This window comes from Perissodus microlepis, chromosome 5, assembly GCF_051167445.1.
Source record: "Perissodus microlepis isolate ML-2025 ecotype Zambia chromosome 5, ASM5116744v1, whole genome shotgun sequence".
Taxonomy (NCBI): domain Eukaryota; kingdom Metazoa; phylum Chordata; class Actinopteri; order Cichliformes; family Cichlidae; genus Perissodus; species Perissodus microlepis.
The window spans coordinates 27,626,926-27,654,498 of NC_140465.1; the positions used below are offsets into that span (position 1 = coordinate 27,626,926).

The window sequence follows — 27,573 nt, forward strand, 5'->3', positions numbered from 1 at the left end:
TTTTGTTGTGTTTTTGTATCCTAGCTTTAAAAAAAAAAAAAAAAAAAAAAAAAAAAAAAAAAAAAAGCTAAAATTTAACCTTTGCTGATGAAGCTTATAATTGGATGTGCGATGAAGGGATGTCTCACAGACAGAGGTGCCATTCAGCTCATGTTGTTGTTCAGAATTCAAACCCGTAGAACAAAGTTTTAAGCCAAATAGAAACAAATGAATTTTAGGAGAGATCCTAAAATTTGAATTTGTTTAAAATCTGTCAGAGTAAATTTATTGGGACAGACAGCAGATATGAATATTGTTGGTTTATTATTTCATACATGACTGTAAAAGAATTAAAGAGGACATAAAAGGTTAAAGCTGGAACTTTATTCTTATAGTTATGAAAGAAACAAAGTGAAGCAGTTTCTACTTAGATGAATTGAGATTGTACTGAAATACAGGTCAGTATGATGAGCTCCAAAACACCACAGACAATAACACGGACTCCTTCTCCTCTTCCCTGTCTGTCTCTGTTTTTCCAGTCCAGCTTCTCCTCTCAGCTCACTGACTGAACGATCTGACAGAGGTACTTCCTGTCCCAAAACGTCTTCTGAGACCTGAGTCTGTTTTACGTATCAAGAGTCTGTTAAATCCATTATGCCTACCTGTGATAAATGTTTACAGACAGCGTGCACCTACAGTCTTTAACCAGAGAGCAGAAGAGCAGACAAAATCTGAGGATACATTTTGGCTTCTATGAGTTTACACTGACTTCTATGATGGTTGTTTTTTTTATTAAAACAAAATTTATCTGCAGTTTTAGTGAAAATTCCAAAATCTTATCTGAGGATTTGCTGCTTTTTCTTATTTACAGCACGTGTGTTCGTTTTTGACTGTTCCAAAAAAAATGGTTATGTTATCAGACAAAGAAGTGAATTGAATTTAGAGATAAATATTCACATTATTTAATATCTGCAAACATGTATTACTTTACTTGCACAAAAACGCATTATTTTTTTTTTAAATCATTTAATTTAGTCATTTCAGGTAATTTCAAACTTAATTATGACTGATTAATAATTCATTTTAATGATTATTTTTTCTCTATTATGAAATTGTAAAATATATATTTTTGCTTATATTTAATGTAATTATTGTCCCTGTATGAATGAGAATGTACTTAAAACCTGAATCTTTCCGTCTGAGGTTTTCGGAGGGCGGACAGTGAAAGTGGCTCCTCCCATTTCCAGATCCTCAACAGTAAGGCACCAATAAATGGCTCTCCATCCAATCAGCGCTCTCAGAGCTTTGAAAGTGAAAGCAGAGGCTCCGCCCCTCAACCACTTCCTCGTAGATCATTGGTGAGATCTTTGAAAATATTTAACTTCCCATCAACCTTGCAGTGTTTTAATGTTAGGAAGGAAAAAAAAAAAATCACAATCCAGTTGCTTCCGCAACACGTTTGCCATCATCTTTCAATGCTGTGATTACAGCCAATGCCCAACTCTCTGTGAATAGTACTCATGGTCTTTGATCAGTGGTCATGACAATTTGCGTAGTAATGATCAAGACATCCTTTATAGTAAAGGGGTATAATTCAAATAATTTGTGTGCAGGTACAGTAGTTATGCAAGCAAAAGGTACAAAGAATGAGCATAAAATGAAATGAAAGAAGTGAATCGATATCATATTTGGACAATAGAGGAACAAATTCCAATTGGCAGTACAATGAAATTATAACTGCTACACTGTGATACATGAGCAATAATGTTACACCTGATTTTGGTATGTATCAATTAGCCTCGAGGAGCATCCAGTCGTCGGGTTCAGGCGCTGTATGACTGCCAGGCCGACCACCATGACGAGCTGAGCTTTTCTGAGGGCCAGGTGCTGGTGGTCCTGGGACAGGAGGACAATGATTGGTGGGTAGGTATCAGTATCACCAACCCGACCTCTCATTAGAGCCTCGGCCGGCGGGTTGGAGAAAGTCTCACAGTGTGACCTCATCTGTCCTCTGAACTTAAGTCTGTACTTCAGCTGAAACATATGCGCAGAGGCCTGTTCTGGTAAGGAGAATTTAAAGCTTATAGGATAAGCTGGATTTTCACTGTTAACAAAGGTGGTTCAGTTCTTGCTAGGATACTCTAACCTGTGCCAGAGCAGCTTATATTAGTCATCAGCATGTATGAAATCAAACTGCTATTAACTAATTCTCTGGGAAAAAAATGGCATCACTATTTGTGAAAGTGCTCTTGAACCTCGGTAGCTTTTATAGATCATCTTTCTATGATGAGCATTAAAAAGAAATATAGATTTTTTTTAAAGTATATGTTTTAATGTTGATATTACCTTTGCTTAAAGTTACCAGGGCTCAAAATAAAATAAAAAAAGTACATAATATGAAGGTAAAATTTTGCAGTGATCCACCCAAGTGGCTCTCACTCTTCAAACCTCTGTTTGACTAAATGTCCAGTGAACATTAAGGTAAACATATCTCTCTCTGTGTGTAGCATGGTTACATAGAGGAAGAACCAGACCAGAGAGGGTTGTTTCCGTCCTCATTCGTCCAGCCGCTGTCTGACTGATGTGAAACCAGGCCAGAACTGGGCTGACCTCAGACCAGCACAAATCCAGATCACCGCAGAGCTCTGGAGAACCAAACCACATCAGAACACCTGATCTGCAGATGGACCAGGTCAGATGTTCAGAGGCATCAAATGTTCATGGTCCTGACACTGTTGTCACAGCAACCGGTGTTCTTCATGCCTTCAGTTACCATGGAAACATTATGGATGACCTTCAGTAAAGACAACACATTATTTTTATGTGGCTCCAGTTAGGTCAGGAAAACAACAATGAGACAGCCTCAGACAGACCAAACAGCCAGCACTCGAGGCTGCTGTAGCCCGGACTTTATTCATTTATTTATTTACTCAAAAAGCAAAAAAATATTTAAGCACAAAGGGCAAATCACAAGAAACAGCAATCCCCTGGATTTTTATTCTGAAGGTAATCTGGGCCTCATTTTCTTTTCACTTTATTATAATTTATTTATGTTTTCTGAATTTGTGGCTAGCCAAAACACAGAAGCTACTGCTGCCACATTTTAGGTTTCGATAGACCCGGACTCAGGCCATATTATTGATCAGATCTGTTGGTTACAGCTGCTTACCCGGATAGCACAAAAGACTGAGATGCCAAGGACCAAAGCTCTAAAGTGAGATATGAAAGGTGGACTTCATGGGAGACTCACATTTCCTTCCAGTTGCCTTCGATGTCCCAAGATATCACATCGCCTCAGTGAACACAGCAGTGTGTTGCTGCCACGTTTGCAAAATGAATTTACTCAGTGCTCAAGTCTCAAAACTTCTCATTATGAGTTTCTTCTGTCGTGATTAAATAATTCTGTTTTAAGAAGAACCTTTGTATTAACATAACCAGGGATGGAAAGTTTTATTATTATTTTTTTTTATTTGGCTATTAGAGAAAAATAAGACCTAAAATTCAATCTCAGTAAAAGTACTGAGTTATTTTAGACATATTTAAACTTAAGCAACAATTAAAAAAAAAAAAAAAAGCTTATGTAATATACATATATACTCAAGTAATGGCATCAAGCACAAAAGTAAAGCACAAAAATAGACAAACTTGGTACTTTAAGACAGTAGAATTTAATCATTGTGCATAACCTGCATGTGTTGGATATGACTTTAAGAGAAAACACAAATCTTCTTAATGTATGTTCAATAATAATAATAATAATAATAATAATAATAATAATAATAATTGGATAAGAGTTTTTAATGTTACATGTTTTATTTTCCCATTAATCGTTTGTGTAATTCTTTTATTTAGTCCGTAATAGTGAGCTAAGCACCGGAACGTCATATAGCACATTTTGTATGATTTGAGTAAAACTTTTAGTAAAATATAGAATAAGTTCTACTGAGGCACCATGTTATGTGGTACATTTAATGAGGCAAAAAAACAAAACAAAAAGGGAATTGTGTACTGGACATCCTAGCATAATGTAACTAACACCCATTCAGACTGAATTTAGAACAGCTTTTTGCTTTTTAAAGCATTATTTGTACTTTAGTGACCTGTGGCCACTCAACTTTACTACTTCCATTCCTGGTTAAAACAACATATCAGCTTATAATAACCCCTGGAAAAAAGTTTGGAATTATTAAAAAGAGTAAAAAAAAAGTCTTCTGTCTAGCAAATGAACAAATTGTTTAATTGCTCTGGCTTTATGAAACATGCCTCAACCAAATGTAATATTTTTTTGATAAAGAAGATCATCAAAGTACCTCCCCTCAGGCTTATGCAATGGCCTGAGCACATGTACTGGAAGGGAAACTAGTTTTGACAAGGAGGCATTTTGCTCAACTCATTTTGCTATGTTATTAAAAAGAAACCTCTAAAAAAAAAAAAAAAAAAAAAGTGTGTGTGTGTGTACACAAAACTTTAAAGAAAAACAAGCAACCGTATCCATAATTCTGGATGAATGACCTCTCCTTAGTTTCAAAGAAACACTAAGGAGAGTACTTCCACAAGTCCAACCTACACAGGCCCATGTGCTCCTCCAAATGTCAAACTAGTTACTGCAGTTGTTGCAGAAGCAATGAGCTGCTGTTAACTGAATAATTAACTTGAGCTGCAGTAAGTCAAGCATGATTCAAATTAAACACTGTTGAAAAATGTCAGTAGAATTCAGCTGACCTTCGTGAATAGACCCCCAAACACTGGGTTTCATCCATGAAAAGAAACATTCTCCATCAAGCTGATTCCAGCTTTCTTGTGTAACAGCTGACGGATGAGCTTTGCAGGTTGGTGAACATTTTTTTTTTTTTTCTTCCCTAAAATAATTTTGCCAGGGGTTGTAATAAGACCTTTCCTTATAGCATCTCTGTATAAACTTCTTGATTTTTTTTTTTTTTCCCAAAACATTTTCATGAAAGAAAACGGTTCTTGTTAAAACATCTTCATTTAAAAAAGAAAAGAATTTGGCATAGTGGCAGAAATTCATTGGCGTAAGAATCAGCTTTTATAAACAAACTCCACAGACGATCAGTTCGGCTCTTACCTCCAGAGTACGGACAATTTTTCAAATAGAAAAACAAAAACCCATGAATTCTGTTTGTTTTTTTTAAAAATGTTTTATTTCATTCAAAGTGACAGCGGTGGATTCAGGATTTTTATCTGTTGTTTCAATGCTTCTGTCAGTTTGGCCTCTATAAACGGACTGATAATCAGCAGGTTTGTTAAATGAAACTTACATGACAAGCCGAATTAAAGCTATGGTACCACAGGCCGAACACGTTTGGTCACTTGTTGTCACTTTGTACTAAATCTACAGCTCATGTACAGATGTTTATAATGGAATTACGAGCAGCTGACTAAGTGGATTTATCTGCACCTAGCAATGGAAATAAAACTCTACATTTGAAAACTGCAGAGAGTCATTGAGCACAACTTTGGATTTAAAGTCACAACAAACTCCTCTGTTAAAGGTGAGGAAGTAAACTTGTTTACAACAATCCAGCTCAGGACTCAGAAGGGCTGCTGCTCTGTCGTTTTATGGCACATTAAAGCATTCCTCATTCTGTGTGTAAACTGGATAATTTCCCAGGTAATTTGGCAGGAAGTTTCCTTCCCTTCCTGGACAAGGCAACAAAGTGTTAGATCTCAGCAGTGAATGGAAAAAGTTTAGAGCAAGCAGCAGATGTTTCATATTAACATTAAGGCTTCTGGCGATGCAGCAGTTGGATTTACAAGACACTGACTTGTTCCAGACAGATAGGGGTAAACGCTTCACTCAAGCTAACACCAATGACAGAGCAACATCCTCCAAATGGAAATTCAGCATTTGATTTTTTGAGAAGTCCTCAGCCTGCTTCAAAGTGATTCTCAAAGGGTTGGTTTTTTTATTCCTCCATTATTGGTATCTGTCTTTTGTTTTCCTTTCAGGCAATAAAATAAATACATTTAAAAAAATCCTACCAACTTTGTACAGTTATACTTGGTAAAGAGGAGTGTTGGACAACACATTGTATAAACATTTTTCTTTGGAGCAGATTGAGCTTTTCACTGAACATCAGTCCCAGGGTGGTTTCACACTGGCTTATTTGTATATACATGTCTACATTGTCACCACAAATATGCACGTTTTTGTTGCATTAAAACAGCCTGTTAACACGCCAACCTCATTACTACAGCAGGCTGTTTGTTTCTTATAACAGCCATTTTTTTAAAGTACACATATGCACAGAATTACAAAGCAAACAGTTGCATTCATCAACTTGTGGTTTAAAAAGTACATCCAGTAGGGGGCAGATCAGAGACAAATTACAGACGCTTCATGACAACCTTAAAAAGTCCACTAAAAAATAAAAACAAGATAAAAATGTCCCCCAGTTTTCACTGGTCTTAAGCCCAGAATCTAATACTATATTTACCTCCTGCCCATGTCGACGATGGCACATGTGACCCAACTGTGTGAAGCCCAAAAGCTATGATTCCTCACTTTATATAAAAGACATAATAGTTTCTGTGACATCACCCACTGGTTTCTGGACAGTGCATCACACTGCATCCATTAGTCACCATTTTGTCTTGGTTAAGAATCTGCCTTTGTCAACATACTTCAAAGCTGCCATGCTCCTTTTCCCCAATCTTTACAAAATCCACAAAACCCACATGTTCTCAAGGAGAAACTACTCATGCTACTGTGATAACTGCTACTAATATAGAATTTCTTACTTAATGTCAAGAAGGAAACCCAAAGTAGAAATGCTTTTCTCTAAAGGCCACTTGAGGCTAGCTTCGAAATGAAATAAAATGACATGTAGGCAGCTGTAACTGCCGAATTTGAATAACATGGCCTGATGATGCCTGATGTGCCTGATTGTACAGGCAACAAAAAACGTCTGTGGTCCAATTTTGGTGAGCAAAAGTTTGCATGCTTTTGGTTTTTGTTTCTCAGTCTGTTGCTTAACACGAATCTAAAGTCTAGTTAGTAACCAGGCTTGCAAACATCAGCTGGTAACTGTCATGTAATTAATATATCCTTATTTTCTTATTATATTGTTTTATGTACCTTAATAATGAAGGTTTGTAGAGAAAAGGCCACTTTTGACTCATAAACTAAGTGCTCAGCCAGACTGAAAACAGGAAGCGTAGAGCTGTACAGCGTATTAATAAATACAGGAAGCCAGACAGAAAAGAGAAACTTTGCCATATAAGCAATGGTTGTATTGAAACTGTGACGTGTAAAGTACCAAAATAATATCTACATGAGACACAGTTTATGATTCTAATGTTAGAGATCCTGCAACTGGCGTTTTGGGCTGTGCAGGGGTCTCTCTCTCCCGGAAGATGATTGAATAAAAAGAAAAATGTTTTAACACACTCTGAGTCGATTTTCTCTGTTCTATCATGGGGACAAAAGAATCGGGGTTAATATTTGGTGTTTCCGCCCGGTTCGTTTGTGTCCCAATTTGAATTTCTTCTTAACATCAGGAGAGTTGACATTGAGACCAGATCAGCGGCTGCCACTCAGAGATGAATTCTGCTCAGGCAGCGTCCCCAGTGTGGACATGGACTGTGAGATGTTACGCTGCAAGTTTGATTTTCGAGAAAAGAGGTCGAGTGTAAGCTGCTTCTTCATTGCACGTGTATTTTTATAGTCAGGTTTAATTCATGCATCCTTGCACTGAGCTGTGGATTCAAACTATCTCACTTCTGATTCTTTCCAAAAATAATTTCACATGTAACAATTTGTGTATGTGTGTTTTCTATTCATTCACGTAATTGTTAGTTCATGTATTTATCTTTCTGTCTTTTTTTTGTTTGTGATGTGGTGGACAATCCTAAACCTCCATGAGTTCAGCCTCCATTTTCAATCCAATTATATCCTGTACTCTCTCACTTGAACTCGTCCGGGCTTGACCTCTCACTGGTCCCCGTCCCTCTTCTCACAGTGTCCGGTGTGGCCTTCAAATCTCCAGCAAACACAGGCCCCACTCAGCTGTTTCTTCTTCTCTGTTAATCTTTCAGTCTTTTCTTGTAGGTTAACTCCCAGCATGGTAAATATCACGTCCAGTGCCTTCAAACAGTCATGTCACTTGTCAAGTTTCCAGCTTGTGATTCAAAGCTCATGTTCCATCAGTGGTATTCATACATGCTGCTGCTTGACCCTTCAGTGTTATAGGTCAGTTGCACTGTCTATTGCCTGCTGTTAACTCTTCAAGTCCACGGTGTTCAGACCCCAAAAAGAAGCACAGAGCACAGAGAACCATTGTTCCAGAAGCATAAAAGATATGCGCTACCCGTTAAAGGCCTAAAGTTTAAAGATGAAACGGGTTAACTCTATAGAGGATGTTACCAAAGGTTGACAAAATAATCTAGGACCTTTTACCAGAAAAGCTAATTGTATCTGTTTGGAGTTTACAGTGTACACTGAGGGAAGTCAGGAGTGGTTTTAAACTGGGATTGAAAGAACGATACAGTATCCACATCTGAACCAAGGAGTTCACAGTGAAATGTGAACTGTTAGTACATGACTTAATAGTTGATCAACAAATCGATTTACTCTGCCTTACAGAGACCTGGTTGCAGCCGGATGATTATGTTAGTTTAAATGAATCAACACCCCAGAGTCATTCTAACTACCAGAAACGTCGAAGCACAGGCCGAGGGGGCGGTGTGGCAGCAATTTTTCACACCAGCCTATTAATTATCATGGTGACAAAAGAATCGGGGTTAATATAACATAGATAACCCATGAGACTGCAGCAGACTGCTGAATCACACAGGCTGAGAACCAAGACAGGACAGGAAGTTCCAAGTATCATTGGCTTACATTCTGAAAATGCAGAAGTAACAAGGCTTAAAAAGTTTGTCATGATCTTCTAGGTCAGGACGGTTTGTGTTAAAATTAGGATCAAATAAAATGGAGGGATTATAAATGATATACAATGCAAGAAATCTTATGTGGCCAAGTGAACACTTCCTTCACTTGGCCTCTTTCCACCATTTCTTCTTAAGGAAAAAGTGCTTTTATTTAAAAAAAAAAAGAAAAGAAAAGAAAGGTTATCCCTGTGTACCTATAAAATCCAATAAAAACAAAGATAGGATAAAATAAAGTTTGTGGTTGTTTCCAGCTCACAGCAAAGGTCTTTGTGGTCTATCCCAGCAGTTGCGCACGTCAGGAAAGTTGGTTTTAGGTCTAGAAAAACAGACTGATTTTTTTGAGTTGAGCTTTAACTTCTTTCAGCCAGCAAATGTTGGAAGAGGCAGGGGATCTCTAAATTAGATAAGCCTCACAGATGTGTCCACAGGTAACTCAGCTGTCTGAAAAAGCTTAACAACATTCATTAATCCAGCATTCCTGGATGTCTGACTCAAGGCAGTTGTGGTGACTGACAGAAAAAGTGCAGGAGTCTAATTTCTACCCAAAACAACAAACGTATGGTCTAAAAACTGGCTCAGATTTGGTTTTTGAGTGCCAGAGGACAGCCAGGTGTTTTGACGATCAGCCAGGTAGAGGTCAGTTGAGTTTATGTGCCAGTCTGTCGTTGGTGCCTAGTTCTGTCTGCACGGATGTGGTTGTGTTGAGGTGTAGAGTGATCTTGCCTTCATTGGCAAGGTGTTGGATGATCTGACTCTCAAAATCAGCGCTGTGGACGCCGGTCTTCTTGAAGGCTCCGGCAAACCGATTCTTCTCCCAGTAATGATGCCAGTTTCCTTGCTTGTCTGCACCATAACCAAACACTGACACCTGGACAGAGAGAAGGAAGCTATTTCATCAACCATGCATGACACACTGCTGACAGGTCATACTGATACTAAATACATCCCGCTTTTATACGCTTCATTTGATGTGTGACTTCTAACCTCACATATTAATTTTTGTGTGAATGCTGTAAGGCCCGGTTATGGCAACATTTTATTCAGTTAACAGTTCAACTTTTTTAACTCTTTTCAACACAAATTTCAGCTTCTTCACCCCATTTCAGCAGAATTTTCAGCTTCTTCACCTCTTTTCACAACAAACTTCTGCTTCTTCACCTTTTTTCAGCACAATTCCGCTTCTTCTGCACAGTACACATTTTTTCTCTCATCACATCTTTGTTTGGGACCAGAACTGGTTTGGCTCAGTGGGATGAGCAGCCGCCGTGAGACCCGGTAGCAAAGGTTCGAATCCTACCTGTGGCAGTTGCCGCACATCTTCTCCCGCTTGCGTGCACTCTGCTTTCTTGACACTCTTCAGTCTACCCTTTCAAATACAACTGTCTTCAGCAGTTCAGCTTCTACACCTCTTTTCAGCAGATAATTCTGCTTCTTCAGCTGTTTTTTAGCAGATTCCACTACACGGCATTCAAACTGCATTTTCGCAGGAAATGCAACTTTTTCTAGTCTTGGTTGTATTGCCATGACTTGCTAGTCTGGACATGCTACAATATTGTTTGGACTAGTCTGTTTTTGGTTAGTAACACCATATTTTGTGAATAGATTAGATTAGATTAGATGAAACTTTATTAATCCCTTGGGTGGGTTCCTCCGGGAAATTCAGTTTCCAGTAGCAAAGCACCGAAAGAAGTTGCATGTTACAGATACATTAAGGGGAATGAGAGTAAGGATATAAGCATAAATACACCATATATACACATATACACATATATAGATACAGAATATACAATATGGATAAATAGGATTGCTCATTTGAGTGAGTATATTGCACAGTGATTATTGCACAGTCGAATATAAGAAAAAAAGACAAAACAAAAACAAAAAACAAATATTGCAAATATTGCACAGTGTAGAAAAGCACCTACAGCTCAGTTGTTCCCGCCCTCCCTTGTCCCCCTGTTTCTCCTCCCTCTCCCCTCCAGTGAATATACAAAAAAAAAGAAAGAACAAATGTGGTCTTTCTCTCTACAGCCAGTCTTTACTTTCCTCTTACCTGGTCACAGACATGCAGAGCAAAGACGATGGCCAGCATGCCGGTGGACGGGTAGCGACCATGATGCTCGTTCCAACGTTCATGAACATACTTAAAGAACACTGGGTTCACCACAACAACCTACACACACACACACACACACACACACACACACACACACTTTGTTTAAAATGGACGTGTTTTACACAAGAGTAGGTTTGCATTGCCCACAGTTCCAAAATAAGCCCCGTGTACTTATAAAAAGACTCTTGTTGCAACCCCTGAGTTTATCAGGATAGATGTGACAGAAAATAAGGAAATGCATAACAGGTCATGTTTGAACATCAAATGTAGTGGGGCATCTGTGTCCAGATCAGACCAGAAGTGTGTATTTCATCATGTGTGGTTTCTGGTATAGACACTTCCTTCACTCTCACTCGTCTTAAAAAATAAAAATACTACAAAGATTTATTTGCTCATCTTTGTTCCCTTATTCTTTAGCAAATGCAATTTTAAAAATCTTGTAAATACCAGTAGATAAAACTAAGAACTAAAAATAGGAGCAGCAGCAAAAACAAAACAAAAAAATGAGTTAGAGAAAAAAAAAAGGGTGAAGCTGAAAGTAAAAATAGCAACAAAGCGCTGTAGAGAAAACAGATCAGTCGAGATTATAATTTACCTTGTCTTTATCAGCGTGCACTCTTGCTTTCACCCTCATGTAGGTCCTGAAAAAAGACACACACAAACACTTACATACAGGTCATATATGTTTACAGTGTGTCATGTTTCTTTTTATCTTTTTGCGTTCATGTATATTAGTGTATAAACATATGCAACTCTTACTTTTCTCTCTCTCTCTTATATATAAGAGATATATATATCCCGGGATCCCTCATAGGGGGTCTTTGAAATAAGAAGGCTGGAGATAGAGGCAGACAAAGCCGTTAGGCTGCGAAAGCTTGAGCTGGAGTCTCAGCCTCAAGCCTCATCTGTCTCTGCTGAAAATTCCGGCTCCAGCTCCTCGTCCGCTTCTGCTTTTGATATCAGCAAGTGCATTTCTTTAGTGGCCACTTTTAGAGAAACTGAGGTTGATACATACTTTGCAGCATTTGAGCGTATCGCTGGCACATTGCAGTGGTCTAGTGATATTTGGCCTCTTTTGTTGCAGTGCAAACTGTCCGGCAAAGCCCAAGAGGTGATGGCTGCGCTTTCTTTAAAGGACAGTTTAGACTATGCGTGTGTTAAAACAGCTGTTTTGCAGGCATATGAGTTAGTCCCCGAAGCCTATAGGCAGAGGTTTCGCTAGCAAAAGAAATTGCCGACCCAAACTTATGTGGAGTTTTCTAGAGAAAAGGGGAATCTCTTTGATAAGTGGTGCGTTGCTTCAAAAGTAGGTGACTATGACGCTCTGCGTGAGTTAGTATTGTTGGAGGAGTTTAAGAAATGTTTTCCTGAGCGTATTGTGCTATATTTAAATGTACAGAAAGCGACTTCTCTCGCATCTGCTGCTGTTCTTGCTGATGAGTTTGTGCTCACTCATAAAGCCTCGTTTACTGGCAGTGAGAAGCCACGGGTTAGCGCTGTGCAACAGCCCCACACGGCTAAAGTGTCTGGGTCCAGGGAAAACCACGAATGTTTTTACTGTCATAAAACTGGACATGTGATTGCTGACTGTTTAGCCTTAAAACGCAAAACATCAAATGCTCAGCAACCCAAAGGGGTGGGTTTCGTGAAAGCTGAGGCCTGTAATGAGGTGCCGGACCCCTGTTTTGAACCATTCATTTTTGATGGCTCAGTAACGCTAACCGACAATCCCTCTGATTTAAAACCTGTGCGTATTTTAGGGACACTGGAGGTTCTCAGACTGTCATCCTCTCGAATGTTTTACCTTTTTCTGCTGAAAGTGAATGTGGTTTTAATTCTGTTCTACGGGGGACTTGTTGATTTGAATAGACTGTGCAGACTGTCCCTCCTGCCTTTGCCCTGCTGCCTTTGAACCTTTGTTTTGAGTAGCTGCCGGTGAGATGTTTAGGTGATTAGTAGAGCTGCATGATTAAGCGTTAGAAAATCGCGATCTCAATTCATACTTATGTGCGATCTCATTTCCAAATGACAACGATTTAAAAAAGAAAAAAAAGAAAAAAGACGACGACGATTGTACCGCATTTTGATCCGGGACGTAATCTGCATGAAAACAAGCGCTCACTCTTCCTGCTCAACAAATGACAAGGGCGGAGCCTTATACCACGTGATACAGAAGCTGGCTGCTAAAATTGGCAGGGAAAAAACAACGGAGAGCACGTCAGGGATGACGAGAAAGTGACAGGAGAAAATCCGTCCCGGTCAACCACCCAAACATCAATAACGGGAACCTTATATAGCGCTTCCCTATACCCGTCGAACTACCGCAGGCACAAAGAAATTACGGAGGCTATCACTTATCACCTGACCAAAGATATGGCTCCCATCAACACTGTGCAAAACGAGGGATTTAGGAAAATGATCAACACCCTAGACAAACGCTACACAGTGCCGTCCCGCAACTATTTTTCTATTGTTGCACTACCTGCTCTATACACGCAGTGTCGAGCAACGGTGGAGACGGAATTTCAAGCAGTACAACATTTTGCGGCAACGACAAAATGTGAGACATTTGTTGTTTTTATGTTTATTTATTGTTTTTATGTTCAGTCTCAACTGTTACGAAGTTGATGTGCAGTTAATAAGTGCAATAAATATTTATACTGGAAAAGAAAATCGTGAGAGAATCGTGATCTCAATTCTAAGCAAAAAAAAATCGTGATTCTCATTTTATGCAAAATCGTGCAGCCCTAGTGATTAGCGTTCTACTATTGCTATTAGCATTATTTGAATATATGAGTTGTTTGTTATGTTGTTTCACTAACGGTTTTCAGTTGTGGTAATAAACCTTCTGTTTTTCTTTTGGTACCGGGACACGAGAGTTGAGGCTCAGGTTTGAAATTGATGGTTTTCAGGGTTTTTATTGCTAACTCTGTTTCCCTGGGTATTTTTCCCATGTTGTAGTTGTGTGTCTTATTGTGAAAGAAATATTTACGCGTTACCATAGCAACCAGAGAGCATTAAGGAGCAGAGAGGAGGATGTTACTCTCAATGTTGTTGGCGCTGCTAATAAAGTTACACAATCACACAGTGAATTTGCGTCTATTATTATATTTACCAAATGCCACAGTTTTTTCTTGGTCGTATCATTTTATTTTGTTGTATATATCAGCGACACCTTAAAGGCCGGTCCGTGAAAATACTGACATTAAATCCGTGGCGCAAAAAAAAGTTGGGGACTGCTGGTCTAGACTCCAGGAGTTTAATTTTAGATTTTTTTTAAAATAAACTTTTCCCTCTTATGTCAAATAATCTCTCCTGTCTGATATGTTTTTTGATGTCTTTTTGATGGATGCATGAGACAATGAGCATACTTGTTTTTTTATATATCGTACATTTTGACTGTTCCGGTGGACAGCGCGCTGGTCAGCCACTCCAGGTCTCTCAGTTTGAATGGCAGCAGGATGAGGCTGGTGCCATTACTGATGTCCACTGCACTCTCTGGGTACAGGAAGTGATGCGTCGTCCGACGACCGACATCTTCCTCAAACCCTTTAGTCACCGCCTTGTTCATCCTGAAATAAAAAAACATGAGGAGGGTGAGGGCTGTGTGAGTGTGTGTGTGTGTGTGCGTGCGTGATTGTATGCGTGTGTGTGTGTGTGTGCGTGATTGTGTGCGTGTGTGTGTGTGTGATTGTGTGTGTGCGCGTGAGTGTGTGTGTGTGTGAGTGTGTGTGTGCGTGATTGTGTGTGCGTGATTGTGTGATTGCATGTGATTGCGTGTGATTGCGTGTGTGTGTGTGTGTGTGTGCGCGTGTGATTGCGTGTGTGTGCGCGTGTGATTGCGTGTGTGTGTGTGCGTGATTGCGTGTGTGTGTGTGCGTGTGATTGCGTGTGTGTGTGTGCGTGTGATTGCGTGTGTGTGTGTGTGTGTGTGTGTACCGGAACACGAAGCCATGAGAATCAATGAGTGCGCCGTGTCCAGAATGCCATAAGTTGCCAGAGTTGCCAACCACTGCACAACTACGGCAACGTGAGGGCACAGGCTCCAAGTCTATAGAGGGTGGGGATATGACCTGGAACATCTTTGAGATCACTTCCTCCAAGGACTGATCGTTACCGGATCGTTGAAGACTCTGTGGAAGAGCAGACAAACACTCAAGTAAAACATTTGCATAATGAGTCACGTTAAAAATTCTTAAACTTCCAGTGTCAAAAGGCTTGTTATTGGTGCTTATCTCTGTCTTTCATGACAGTAAAATAATTTTTAGTTAAATAATTTATTAATTTTAAAAAAGAAGCAGGTGAAAGAGTACTGACACCCCTACCCCCACCCGCACACACACACACACGCACGCACGCACGCACACAGAGCTTACTGCCTTCTGTGGCCCAGACTAATTATGTTAGCAGCATTACTGGCCTCCTCTTTTTAATCTACTAATGGTTTCTGCAGCAGGAGTTCATCTCTCTAAATGCAGGAAAAAGACTCAGACATTTGTCTTCTCATGCAAACTGCAGCCAGTCTCCACAATGACAAATTCAGGCTTCTGAAAATACAAAACTTCATAACTGGTCTTGACTATTTACTGCAACATCATCCAGTATGTTACAAAATATCTGTTGGTCTTTCAATTTAAAACAATGCCCAGAGATTAAGCTGATTTGCTGTTGAGTCATTTCCCCCTTGAAGGCTGCAATGATTTCCTGTGAATCTTCTTTGTTCATAAACTAAGGCAAAGGAAATCAAGAAGGGAAAAACTGTAAATGACTTGGTAATTATTTGCTTACTTGCAATAAAAGCCATTTACTGTAAAAAAAAAACAAAAAACCGCCTTGTTTATTTATTTATGTAGTTTTAAAAAAGCTTTACAAAAGTTGAATTAACAAATGATGCATTATTTTGAAGACAGTACTGTGGCTTAAGTAGACATTACTAATACTGCTGTACTATTTTAATAAAAAAAACATTGATAATTCAGGCTAAGTTTATAATTTGGACATTGCATTACCATTTGCAAAAAACTCTTGTTTTATTCACTATTCACAGAAAGTGTTTTGGATTTAGAGTTTAAGTAAACAAAGCAGTCACTGCCACTGGAGTTAGTGACCCTGCTGGCCATTAAAAAGCCACAGTTCTGCTTTTCACATTTCCTGGTTAAAAGGAACAATCATTCAAAAGAAAGGAAACGAGGGAAGGAGCTTAAACAGCTTGTTTCAGACCGACCTTCAGACCTTTGGGGGCTACACTAAGGTGGAGTATTAGATAAATAAGGATCATTTTTTTAAAAGTGAATCATGCAAAACTATCTAGTCCAAGAATAAAAATGTAGAGTTGGAAATAATGACAATAGGTCCCCTTTAATAAAATCTGAACTATCACTACATTTTGTCCTTACCAGCCACCATTGAAGTGCATCAGAGTCAAAATTATTGCCGGTCTCTTTGATGATGGGCTGCTGTTTAGCGTCGTAGCGCTGGCTGAACCATTTCGACCCATTGTTGTCTGAAATACAGGCATCAGAGCAGCCACACAGCCTGAAAGAGTACAAAACACAGGTGTCAGACCAGGGTATTAGTGGATATGCAGGGTTACAAGTGTTACATGTCATACTTAGCGTTTTTCAAAAGCTGCTCCTGAATCACCATCTCTTCCTCCTCCTCGTCATTTTCTTCCTCAACCATCTCTTCCTCGGTGGGACCAAAGGGAATTTGTTCAGGTTTCGGGTAAGGAGGTGCCTGACCTGAAATTGGGCCTGTGAATTCAGCTGCTGGAAACAGAAAAAAAGTTCAGGCCGTGTGGATCAATACTTAAAAAAATAACAAAAAAACCCCATTCATTTCTCACACCCGCTCTTCACCTGTCATCCTGCCACTGGACGCGCTGTGGCCTCTGGGCGGAGCTGCAGGCTGCAACAGGAAATATCTCCTCTGAATGCTCTGGCTGGCAATCATGAGGAAGAGGATGGTAGCGATCACCAAGGCAACACAAGCCTTCCTCCTAACAATCATTGCTGCACTATGGGTGTTCAGCAGGAAGGGCGTGTTCTTGAGCTGTCAATTGACCAGCTATGTCAGCATAGTGGGAATGTGTCACCTGCTGTCATCTGGACATTTTCCTTTGTTCTGTCACGACACCACTCAGCTTTTCCTCCATTAAGGCTGAGACCGGTGTTGCTTTCTGATTGGTAGATACAAGATCTATTGTTGGAGACACAGTGAATATTGCATCATTAATAATAAACTAAATATGTGAAACATGTATTTTTTTTTTTGCATTCTTTGCATTGCAGCTCAGCAGTGTTTAAATACCTTAAAAACCACTGCAGAACTGATTAAAGATTACATAAAAATCTGATACTGACAAATCAGCCACTGGCTATCACACTCTCTGGGGCCCAGTATCAATCTATATTCAGATCATTGGAAAAACCTTAAGCAAACAAATCGCAGTGCATTTCTGTTTATTCATAAAAAGCCAAATATAGATAAAAAAATAATATCATAAAACCAGGGGAATATCTGGAAACTGATCATCTGTGACATATTATAAAATTATTATTAGTTCATTCAAACCTTGGAAAAAAAGAAAGCATTCAGCTGCTCTCCCTCACTCTGATAACAGAGTCATGCTAATTCTTGTTTTGCTCTGCTGCCATGGTGAACTCTGCGTAAGCAGCACTTAAACAAAACAAATTTTCCACCTGCCTCACCTTGCAATTCACTAAGGTGAAAGCTGCTGCCAAGAGGGAGTACCCTCTAGCGTTACAGCCCAAAAGAGCTGAGTACATCACCGATAGGAGAAGTTCCTCTCTGAACGACAAACAGGAGCAACACAACCAGTGAGCTAGTCGGTAGCTCATTGGTAGCTTACTCCCCCCACCCCCCAGCCAGACCCCCCCAAAATGTAGTTTTGATGTCATCACTGATGCTGATAAAGGGGAAGGCTGAGTTTCAGCCACAGGCGCAGCGCCACTCTCTTAAAAAAATACAGAAAGATTTTTACCGAATGGAGTCATCCTCTTACTCCCACTCACCTCCACACCTCCCCTCTCCTCCTGCAGGAATGTATCCGTGCACACAGAACTCAGCCTGTGAATCCCAATCAGATCTGGATTCAGTACAGCTTCTCCTGTTTCAGTTCTCAATGTAAATCTCCCTCTCACTGTGTGTGTGTGTGTGTGTGTGTGTGTGTGTGTGTGTGTGTGTGTGTGTGTCTGTCTCTATGCATGAACACACTCAGTCTGACCTGTCAGCTAACCTGTCTCAGTGTGTGATCCTTCACTACTATTTATGTAAATCGGCTATCACACCGTTTTCTACACAGTATCCGTTTGATCTGGTTTAACACACATGTGCACTTTACAATCTTTGCTTCCCTTTTTCTCATTTTGTGCAATATGTAAATTTTGTGCAATATGTAAATTTTTTCCAACTGACATTCCTCAGTCCAATAAATGATGATACACTCAAAAAAATGAAATTGGGTGGTTGTTACATGCATAAGATCCAAACTTGTAATTTGAACTAAATAATTCCATGTTTTTATGGTGAACGTAATTAAATCATGTAGCATCTGCATGAAATTCAGCAACTTAATTTGTTCTTGTTGAGATGACATCATACAATCTAGTAAGAGCGGTTAGTTGCCTGGATCCAGCCACTCTTACTAGATTGTATGATTTGCCGTTTGCAGTTTGCCACAAGCCATGTGGGGGACACAGCAAATATGTGGAAGAAGGTGCTCTGGTCAGATGAGACCAAAATGGAACTTTTTGGCCAAAATACAAAACGCTATGTGTGGCGGAAAAATAACACTGCACATCACACCATCCCCACTGTCAAATATGGTGGTGGCAGCATCATGCTCTGGGGGTGCTTCTCTTCAGCAGGGACAGGGAAGCTGGTCAGAGTTGATGGGAAGATGGATGGAGCCAAATACAGGGCAATCTTGGAAGAAAACCTCTTGGAGTCTGCAAAAGACTTGAGACTCGGGCGGAGGTTCACCTTCCAGCAGGACAACGACCCTGAACATGAAGCCAGGGCAACAGTGGAATGGTTTAAAACAAAACATATCCATGTGTTAGAATGGCCCAGTCAAAGTCCAGATCTAAATCCAATCGAGAATCTGTGGCAAGATCTGAAAACTGCTGTTCAAACACTGTCCATCTAATCTGACTGAGCTGGAGCTGTTTTGCAAAGAAGAATGGGCGAGAATTTCAGTCTCTAGATGTGCAAAGCTGGTAGAGACATACCCTAAAAGACTGGCAGCTGTAACTGCAGCAAAAGGTGGTTCTACAAAGTATTGACTCAGGGGGCTGAATAATTACGCACACCCCATTTGTAAAAAATGTTTGGAATCATGTATGATTTTTGTTCCACCTCTCACATGTACACCACTTTGTATTGGCCTTTCACGTGGAATTCCAATAAAATTGATTCATGTTTGTGGCTGTGATGTGACAAAATGTGGAAAAGTTCAAGGGGGCCAATACTTAAATACTTTTGCAAGCCACTGTATATGTGTATGTGTGGTATATTTATGCGTATATCCTTACTCTCATTCCCTTTTATTGTATCTGGAATATGCAACTTCTGTCGGTGCTGTGCTACTGGAAACTGTATTTCCTGGAGGAACCCACCCGAGGAATTAATAAAGTTTCATCTAATCTAAATCGCACAAAAGACTTAACATTAAAATCTAAGATTTTTTTTTATATCACTGGAAAAAATTGCTTAGGAGTTTCTTCCCGTGTAGGATGAGAGGAAGCAGCTACTGTCAGTGGCTGTCTTATTCACAAGGGGTCACCACAGTGTGTAGTACCACTTGTTTGATTTGGTAAGTTTTTATGCCTTTCCTCATGTAACCCCAAATGGATTTAGATTAAGGTGTAGTAAACAAAGTGGTAAGTGAAACTGAAAAAAAAATAGTTACACCTGTTACAACCTTTTCAGAACAAGACCAAATAAGTCAGCCTCATGACGACTGATTATCAACATTGATACTTTTCTCTTAAAGTCATCCACTCCAGATGAGAAGAGTGGCACTCAAAGGACAAAGATTCTGACACAAAGGCAACTTCCTGGATAAACATAACTGCACAGAGTTAGGGCCCCCTGGATTTGTTGAAGAAGAAGAAGATGAAGATGATGATAATGATGAAGGAGACAAAACTGGAATCAAAGAAAGTGATTTTCCCCCACAAAGTATTTTCAAACTCTTGCAACATATTCCTCTGTAATATATGAATCTCTGAGCTTCTGTACTGATGTATCATTAAAATGGTTGTAAAAAGTAACACAGTTGAACACTTGTGTCCTCAACCCAGTGGCTGCGGTACAAAGACCAAGGTTACAAAAATCAAGAGGTGATGAATGGTGCGGTTTGCCAGGCAGTGCACAGCGAGTATAATGGGGCCGTAACTGTATGCCAAGTTGGAATGTCCAAACTTGCTCCAGTACAAAGAGCTTTTAACACAGAGGCAGCTCAGAGCGGATATTATGATTGCCCCTGTAATTCCACACAGGAGGCAGCACACGGACCAACGTGTCTGCTAAAAATCCACCCTGAGAATTAGGAAATGCTTCAAACATCCTTGGGAACAAAAGGGGGGAAAGTTAATTCAAGCATAGTGGTCACAGTAGTAAAAAGTCTGGTATATATTATTATATTTTTCCAATATGCACTGCCCATATATTGGCTTCTCTTTGATGGCCTCCGGTTAAATCTGTTGAATTTAAAATATTTCCTCACACATACAAAGTCTTGAATAATCAGTCCCCATCTTATCCTAATGCTTTAAAGCAAGGTGCAGCAGCCAGTCTGAGACTCTGTGTTTTGTAGAAACTGCACAATAAATTTTTAAGTAAAAAAAGAAAAGAAAGAAGAAGTGTGATGTAGCAAATTTGATACAAAATACAACTCGTACATGCAAATATTTTATATTCTTTTATTATTTTTGAATTTATTTTTTCCCCCCATTTGATCAAGAGGTTTACTAAACACTCCATTTTCAATTCCATGTTATTAGCTTAACCTGCAAGTGCCTTATTTTTCCAACAGAGCACTTGCCTCTCAGATTAGGAACCACAAGTAAGTCTGCCGAGTCTGTAAAAGTATAATGTGAGGCAGAGCCTTCAGCCATCACCTCCGTCCCCTGTGAACCAGCTAGTTGAAAAGATCAGATATCTCTCAAAAACATCCTCCTGTTTTCTCTCCTGATGAGTCCATGTGTCCATGCAAGCCAAAAACCACATCTGTTACAACTGCCAGTTATATGTGGAGATGCGGGACGAAATTAAAGCAATGCAGATTTAATTAATTATGGTGCTCATAACAATATTAACTTGTGTGTATAGCTGGGGAAGAGACCTAAAAGTCACCTAGACTGGCAAGCAATCACTGATTGCTTTGACCACGGTCGATCTCCAAAATCATCATCTACTTCCACAGACCTATGGAGAGGTGACACATTGTTGTTATTGTTGGACAACATCTCCCACACCAGGAGGAGACTCTGACAGCACTGAGCAGCTCTTTCAGTGGCAGGCTGCAGCACCCACAATGTGGGCAGAGGTCTTTCCTTCAAACTGCTGTCAGACTCCACAACAAAGACTGGAAATGACCACACACGCGCAGACAGAAACACACATAACCAATAAACCATGGTAGCCTTCGCTAGTCTCGCTTATGTGCAGTGTAATCTTTCTGACAATTATGACATATTATTTTACTCTATTTCAGTCTTTCTCAACTGTGTTACTTGGGCTCTCTCTGGTGGTACACGGGAAATCTCTATGCAAAGATGACACAAGAGTTCCCGAAGCTCTTCTAGGAGCTGGAGTCAACCAGAAAACGTTTCCTGGAGCGTGAGTCCTCTATAAAGAGCAGCCTTTCCTTATCGCCAGCTACACAGCGCTGGCAGGCTCGTTTCCCTGGGACTTAAAACTGCAAAGGCGGCACGGCGCTGTCACGCTGATGGTACCACCTCATAAAATATATGGCTCTTGAAGTACCACCCTTATGAGCGACGTTAAAGTACAGTATACGCCTAATTAACACCACATAGTTTAGACAAGACAACATTCATATAAGAAATAAAATTATGTATTGTAACTGTCATAAACAGGATGCAGTGATAATAATAACAACCGTACTGCATTAAAACATTCACAGCAGGTGAGATATCTGGTCCCACCCAATGACCTACAAACCCTGCTTCTGGGTCAAAACTACTCTACGTTTATCAAGGCAGTTGTGTTTTTAACATGTTTTAATGCTTTGTACTTTGTTCTATTTAATCTGAACAAGCCCCTAAAAAAGGCAGTGATCACTGTCGGCCTCTCTCGATTTTTATTACCACTATTTATTTTAAAGCTCAGTTTTTAAAACCTTATGATGTAACTACAGCCCAGCCCATGTAGCAGTATATTAATTGCCAACCTTGTATTGCGGATGGATTGTCTCAGTATTTCTCCTGACTGAAGTTTGGTCTGTTTACATCAACCCGACATGCGATTGGATTTGTCCCTAAACATCGGGAACCCTCGCGTTAGCGTTCATCCTCCAGCTTCACTGTGCTAATGTGTTTATGTTATGCTAACCATAGCTGTGTAGCTAGCCACCACATAGTACATCGTTATATACCAGGTAGCCCAACTTCAACTCCTACAAATATCACTGCTGTTTAGTTTCCTGTCTTCATTTATGTCGTAAGTGATAGCAGAGCTGTACGTTTAAATTTTTCTTTTGTCTCTTTGAGGACTCTGGGAGGTAGCAAGGGAGTGTGAATCTTAAGGTGTGAAACAGCTGTGTACTGCCTTTTGTTCCTGGAGAAGGTATTTAACTGAGAGCCATGTTAGGCTCAGTGAGACTCTGCTGACCGTCTGCCCCGCAGTAGGGCTGCCACGATTAGTCGACTAGTCACAATTACATCGACTATCAAAATCGTCGACGACTGATTTAATAGTCGACTCGTCGTTTGAAGCTTTGTAAGATCACAAAAGACGCAGGAATAAGTAGTAGGATTTAAGAGTGTAATAATGGACTGAAACAGAAGATGGCAGCACTGCATGTACAAGGATGCCAGCTGCCGTTAAACCCCGAAGAAGAAGCTGTGTCCCAGAATTCATAGCGCAGCCCAGCTCAGTTTCCAACAATGGCGGCAGCTAGTTAGCTTTAATATTACTCTTATTATTCTTTCTGGGTCACAAAATAAACGTTTAACATATTTTCAGGCGAGAATGTATCTGTGTAAACCTCAAATATCTGCTCAGTTTATCAAGACACCACATATTTTCAAAAGCGCTCCAACGTTTTCGGAGACGTCTGTTACCCACTAGCTCGATAGCTAGCTGGGGGCAAGGCTCACTAGAGCCCGTGAGAACACCGGACTCCCGGCAAATCGTTTTCAAACCCACCGCCGTCTTTCGCTACTCAGGTTAAATATATATAAGTCACTTAGATAACTTAAAAATGTTATTGTTTGGCTTTTTTTTAGTATTTTATTTGTTCCTGAGTAAATCGGTTTGGCTGAGATTAAAGTTATAGCTTTTATACAGCTGAATAAACGTCAAGCAGACAACTGATTATCAGAAGTGTGAGATGCTGGAGAATTTACTCCGGTGTCCCGTTATATTTTAGATAGCAAGGAGTTTATTAAACTTCACCGAAACAATCTGCAAATTTCATTAAAATTTAACAAACTATCATCTTGTCTTTATTTTTAGTTAGCACAGACCTTAAACACTTAAAGCTGTAAGCTAATGATAGTTATATAAGAGCAGATGCTGCTGGTGCAATAAGCTATACGTTTTACGTCCAATGGATAATGATCTGATTAGTCGACTAATCGCAAAAATAATCGGTGACTAGTCGACTATCAAAATAATCGTTTGTGGCAGCCCTACCCCGCGGTCATGTAGGCTCTCCACAAGCTTGGTTGTCTGTTCTTTGTGTGTTTTGATTAAAGAATGTTAGCTACCGCTCACCGCTCGTCTGCAGGCTTTATTTAAATGGAAAACTTCCACAACAAAATGGCGTCACGAACAGGATGGTCCGTGTGGTTGCTGAACAACGGTTCCATGGACGGGCTGATCCCCCCTGAGGAAAAAGGTACCGTTGTCCTACCAGCTGTTGAAGCAAAGGAAATGGAGGAGTCACGGAGCCGTGTGTTTCAGCCACCACCGAGACCATCGATTTTGAGGGGACTCCTGCAGATGGGTGAGTTGTAGCTAAGTTGTATACAGTCATGGAGAGTTTTTGTCTGGCCGAGGGGGGGAACGCTGGCTGACTCCGGAGTTCGTGTCTCCGGAGGGAAAAAATCCTGGCGGTTTGATGCCCCATGCTTGTGTTGGGTACGGTCCATCACAAGGACAGTGGCTCGCGTACGTTGTTGGGGAGAAGCCGGCCCAGACCTGTGTTTCGGTCCAAGTACGTCACAGGGACAGCGGGTTGGGTACACTGTCGGAGTCCATTTCTGCGTACTACAGTGCGCAGAGAGGCGGTGTTCGTTCCTTGGTCCGTAGAAGGCAAGGAACCTCATGGGGGATGCCTCGTGTAGTAATGGGAAACTGGATCCAGTAAAGCGGCAGGCCTTCCACCAGGCGGCCAGGGACAAAACTCAATGCGTGACTGTATGGTAAGAACTGAGTAAATGTGTGGTGTGTAAGATTGCAGAGAATGGTTGTGTGGGAAAAGTTGATGTGTGTGTAAAAACAGTGAAAAATGGGGTTCAAAGTGTTGAAAATGGGGAACAAAAACAAGAAAAGAAAAAAAAAAAAGAAAGAACAGTGTAGAAATGTGTGTAAAAGTAATTGTCTCCAACTAGCAGAAGGTGGTGGTACTGCAGGCCACCAGCTCCCCTAGGGTGGACACACAAAAATTTCTTTTTTAACAGAATTGTTGATAAAAATAAACAAAAAAATAAATAAAAAATAGGAAGAGGGTTTGGTGTTTTTCAACGTAGGGCAACTACAGTCTCACTTTCTGGGTTTTAAGAAAGGAGAGTTTAGAACCAGAGAGAGGAGATGTGTTGTTTTAAGCAGTGAGAACAATGATCAAAATGTCTCAGTGTGTCACTTGCAGGTGAAGAGCAGACCCTGATCAATTTTCCACGTGCAGCAGTCGGAAGAAAATTATAGGTTAACATGATTAGAAACACTCAAGCCAAGTTTTGGCTGAATTATTTTACAGCTTAACTTCCATGTGTTTGTCACCCTGAGAACACAAGCTCCAAGAATCTCTCCCTGAAGACAAGAAATGCAGTTCCAGAACAACGATGGATCTCAAGAGCTCACAGCAGGTCAAAAGACAGCAGTATCCTGAGCAGTGAAAGAAAAGGTCCAGCAGCAACAGCTGTGCAAGACAGCGACAGCAAGGAGAAAAATGGCATCATCATGACTGGATGGATGGATGTGCATTTCCAACGAGCTGCAACTTCACTGTGTGTGAATGGACTTTGAAAAGACTGCCTGAGTTGGACATTTGTCACTTTTGGAGCAAAATGGCAAGATGAGACAGTGGAAAAGACAGGACAAAGCTGAAAGACAACTGACTCTCACTGGACTGCTGCAAGGGGGGGAGATGAGATGAGACCACAGCAGGGGAGGACATGGAGGAAGGCTGTTTTAGTGTGGGAATGAAATTTGGGTTTAGGAAACTGGGAAGAACAAAATGACTGCCTTGCGTAGAGAATTGAAAAGTGTCTGGAGCACCGCAAAGAGGAGAATTACACAAAATTACACAAACAGAAAAATGCATTAATCCTACTAACACAAACACACATGCAATGAAGCTCATGAAGATCAAACAGTATTTTAAGCATGCATTTCTGTTACCATCATCTTGTTCGGTTCACTTAGTAGGTTAAGAAGTGATACATAGACTAGTGAACTAGTATTATTTTTGGGGAAGGATGATTGAATCATTGCAGGGGTGAACAGAATGCTGCAGGGGGGTCAGATGAGTGGAGACTAATAGGTTATTGAGTTTCTTGTTTCTGATGTGTGAGGGAGGTCTTATCATGGCACACATCTGGTTACATGGAAAAAACTCATCATCTAATAGAATATTGTTGTTGTGTGAGGTGTGTGCTGGTGGATGAAAGTTTGGGGGATTTACTTGGCTGATGCATTTTCTTTTGGTACCACTTTGAACCTGCCAATAAGTTTTGTGTTGATCTATCATTCTAAGAGAGTATGCTTAGACAAGTCCTAAAACTAGGCCTTCATATTTTTTGATTTTAACAGTGCACTGAGATTTTATGTTTGGCAATTTTCTCTTTTTCAAGCAGGCCTGCAAGATCGGCATTGAAAGCGCTACACAACATGTTGATCAATCGCAAGTGAGTTTCTCCAAAATTAAAATGGGCTCGGGAGAAAGCCACTTATTTGGGACAATCAGAAAACAAGTCCCTGTCAAAAAGGATTCAGCGAGGTAATCCAGTCTAAATTTTTTTTATTTTTTGAAATGACGTCATTGCTGGCAGTAGAAACTTATTGTGTCACGAGAGGTTCTACTGTCAGCAAATAAAAAATGGGGACTGACTGGACTGACAAAAGCTTTGACTAAGTTGACACCGGTATGCAAGATTGCACCTTATTGTTTACAATGCAAATGTCACTGTGAGAAAGTGTGCATGCAGATGCGCTGCGCTAACATCTACATCACTTTTTCCACAGCAGAGGGTTAATCGTGGGATCTAATCACATGATTTACAGCAGGACACACCGCTGGCTAATGTTTTACTTTTTCTTACGACAGGGCCTGGAGTGAAACTACTCCAGGGGAGAAGCCCTGGGAATTTTTAAGAGACAATGCGCAACTTTATTGTGCATGTCTAATTGTGCTAAGCTGACATAGGGCAAAAGAGGGTTTTCTGGGGAAGCTTTCATTTTTAAATTGCAGAGACCGTGACATGAGGGATATGGAAGGATTGACTGAGGCGCAGATGCAGACCATGACCAGGAGAGAAGGCTTCAAGAGGACCAATGAGAAGCAGGAACCATCTCCAGGACAACTGACAAGCGACAGTGGGCTGCACCACTGAGCCTCCAAAAGATTGTCATGAGGAGTTTTTGAACAGCAAAATCTTAAAATAAAATAAAGAGTTTCTACATTGACGTTGAGGAAGACTACAGGCGTGTACGACTTGCTCTGCTCCTAATCTACAGCTGCGTTGGAACAGAAATCAAGGGATGGAGGGAGCATGCCAAGCTCCAAAAGTGATGGCGGAAAGGGAGATCAGCGCTGGAATTATGACTCTGTAAACGGCACAGACACCAGGAGCCATGACCGTGACTGGGAATGACCACCTAATGCTGTTTCACTTTGCCATGCAAAGTACTTTGACACTCTGGAGAAGACCTTTCTGTATCATTGTTGTTGCCATTTGCATGTGAGAGCTTAGATTGTGGGGAAGATTAAAGATGAACAAAGGGTGGTGGGAGAACAGTGAAGTGAGGATACACAGTGTGAAACTCCTTTAAGTGTACAATAATGTTGATGTGATATACAGAATGTCAGGAAAGAAATTCTGGTATTAATGTGATTCTTTGATTTAAGAATC

The 27,573-nt window shown here is 40.3% G+C and overlaps 2 protein-coding genes across 4 annotated transcripts in view; one reads left to right on the plus strand and one right to left on the minus strand.

The window, feature by feature from the left end:
* unm_sa1614 (un-named sa1614) overlaps nt 1-5,434 on the plus strand; it is a 22,201-nt gene extending 16,767 nt beyond the window's left edge. For both annotated transcript variants that reach the window (XM_084929132.1, XM_084929131.1), the window contains exons 25-28: nt 519-562; nt 1,183-1,337; nt 1,777-1,902; nt 2,487-5,434. In XM_084929132.1, the coding sequence (XP_084785258.1) occupies nt 519-562; nt 1,183-1,337; nt 1,777-1,902; nt 2,487-2,561 (400 nt within the window). In that variant the 3' untranslated portion in view covers nt 2,562-5,434. The remainder of the gene's footprint in view (nt 1-518; nt 563-1,182; nt 1,338-1,776; nt 1,903-2,486) is intronic.
* Nucleotides 5,120-27,573, minus strand: part of st3gal8 (ST3 beta-galactoside alpha-2,3-sialyltransferase 8) — a 30,443-nt gene continuing 7,989 nt past the window's right edge. The window contains exons 2-9 of one of the 2 annotated variants that reach the window (XM_084929140.1): nt 16,867-17,206; nt 16,620-16,773; nt 16,405-16,543; nt 14,948-15,141; nt 14,401-14,580; nt 11,604-11,649; nt 10,946-11,065; nt 5,120-9,760 (exon numbers count right to left, since the gene is read on the minus strand). In XM_084929140.1, coding sequence (XP_084785266.1) covers nt 9,530-9,760; nt 10,946-11,065; nt 11,604-11,649; nt 14,401-14,580; nt 14,948-15,141; nt 16,405-16,543; nt 16,620-16,773; nt 16,867-17,017 — 1,215 coding nt within the window. In that variant the 5' untranslated portion in view covers nt 17,018-17,206 and the 3' untranslated portion in view covers nt 5,120-9,529. Of the gene's footprint in view, nt 9,761-10,945; nt 11,066-11,603; nt 11,650-14,400; nt 14,581-14,947; nt 15,142-16,404; nt 16,544-16,619; nt 16,777-16,866; nt 17,207-27,573 lie in introns of both variants that reach the window. The other variant, XM_084929139.1, reaches the window with a different exon arrangement.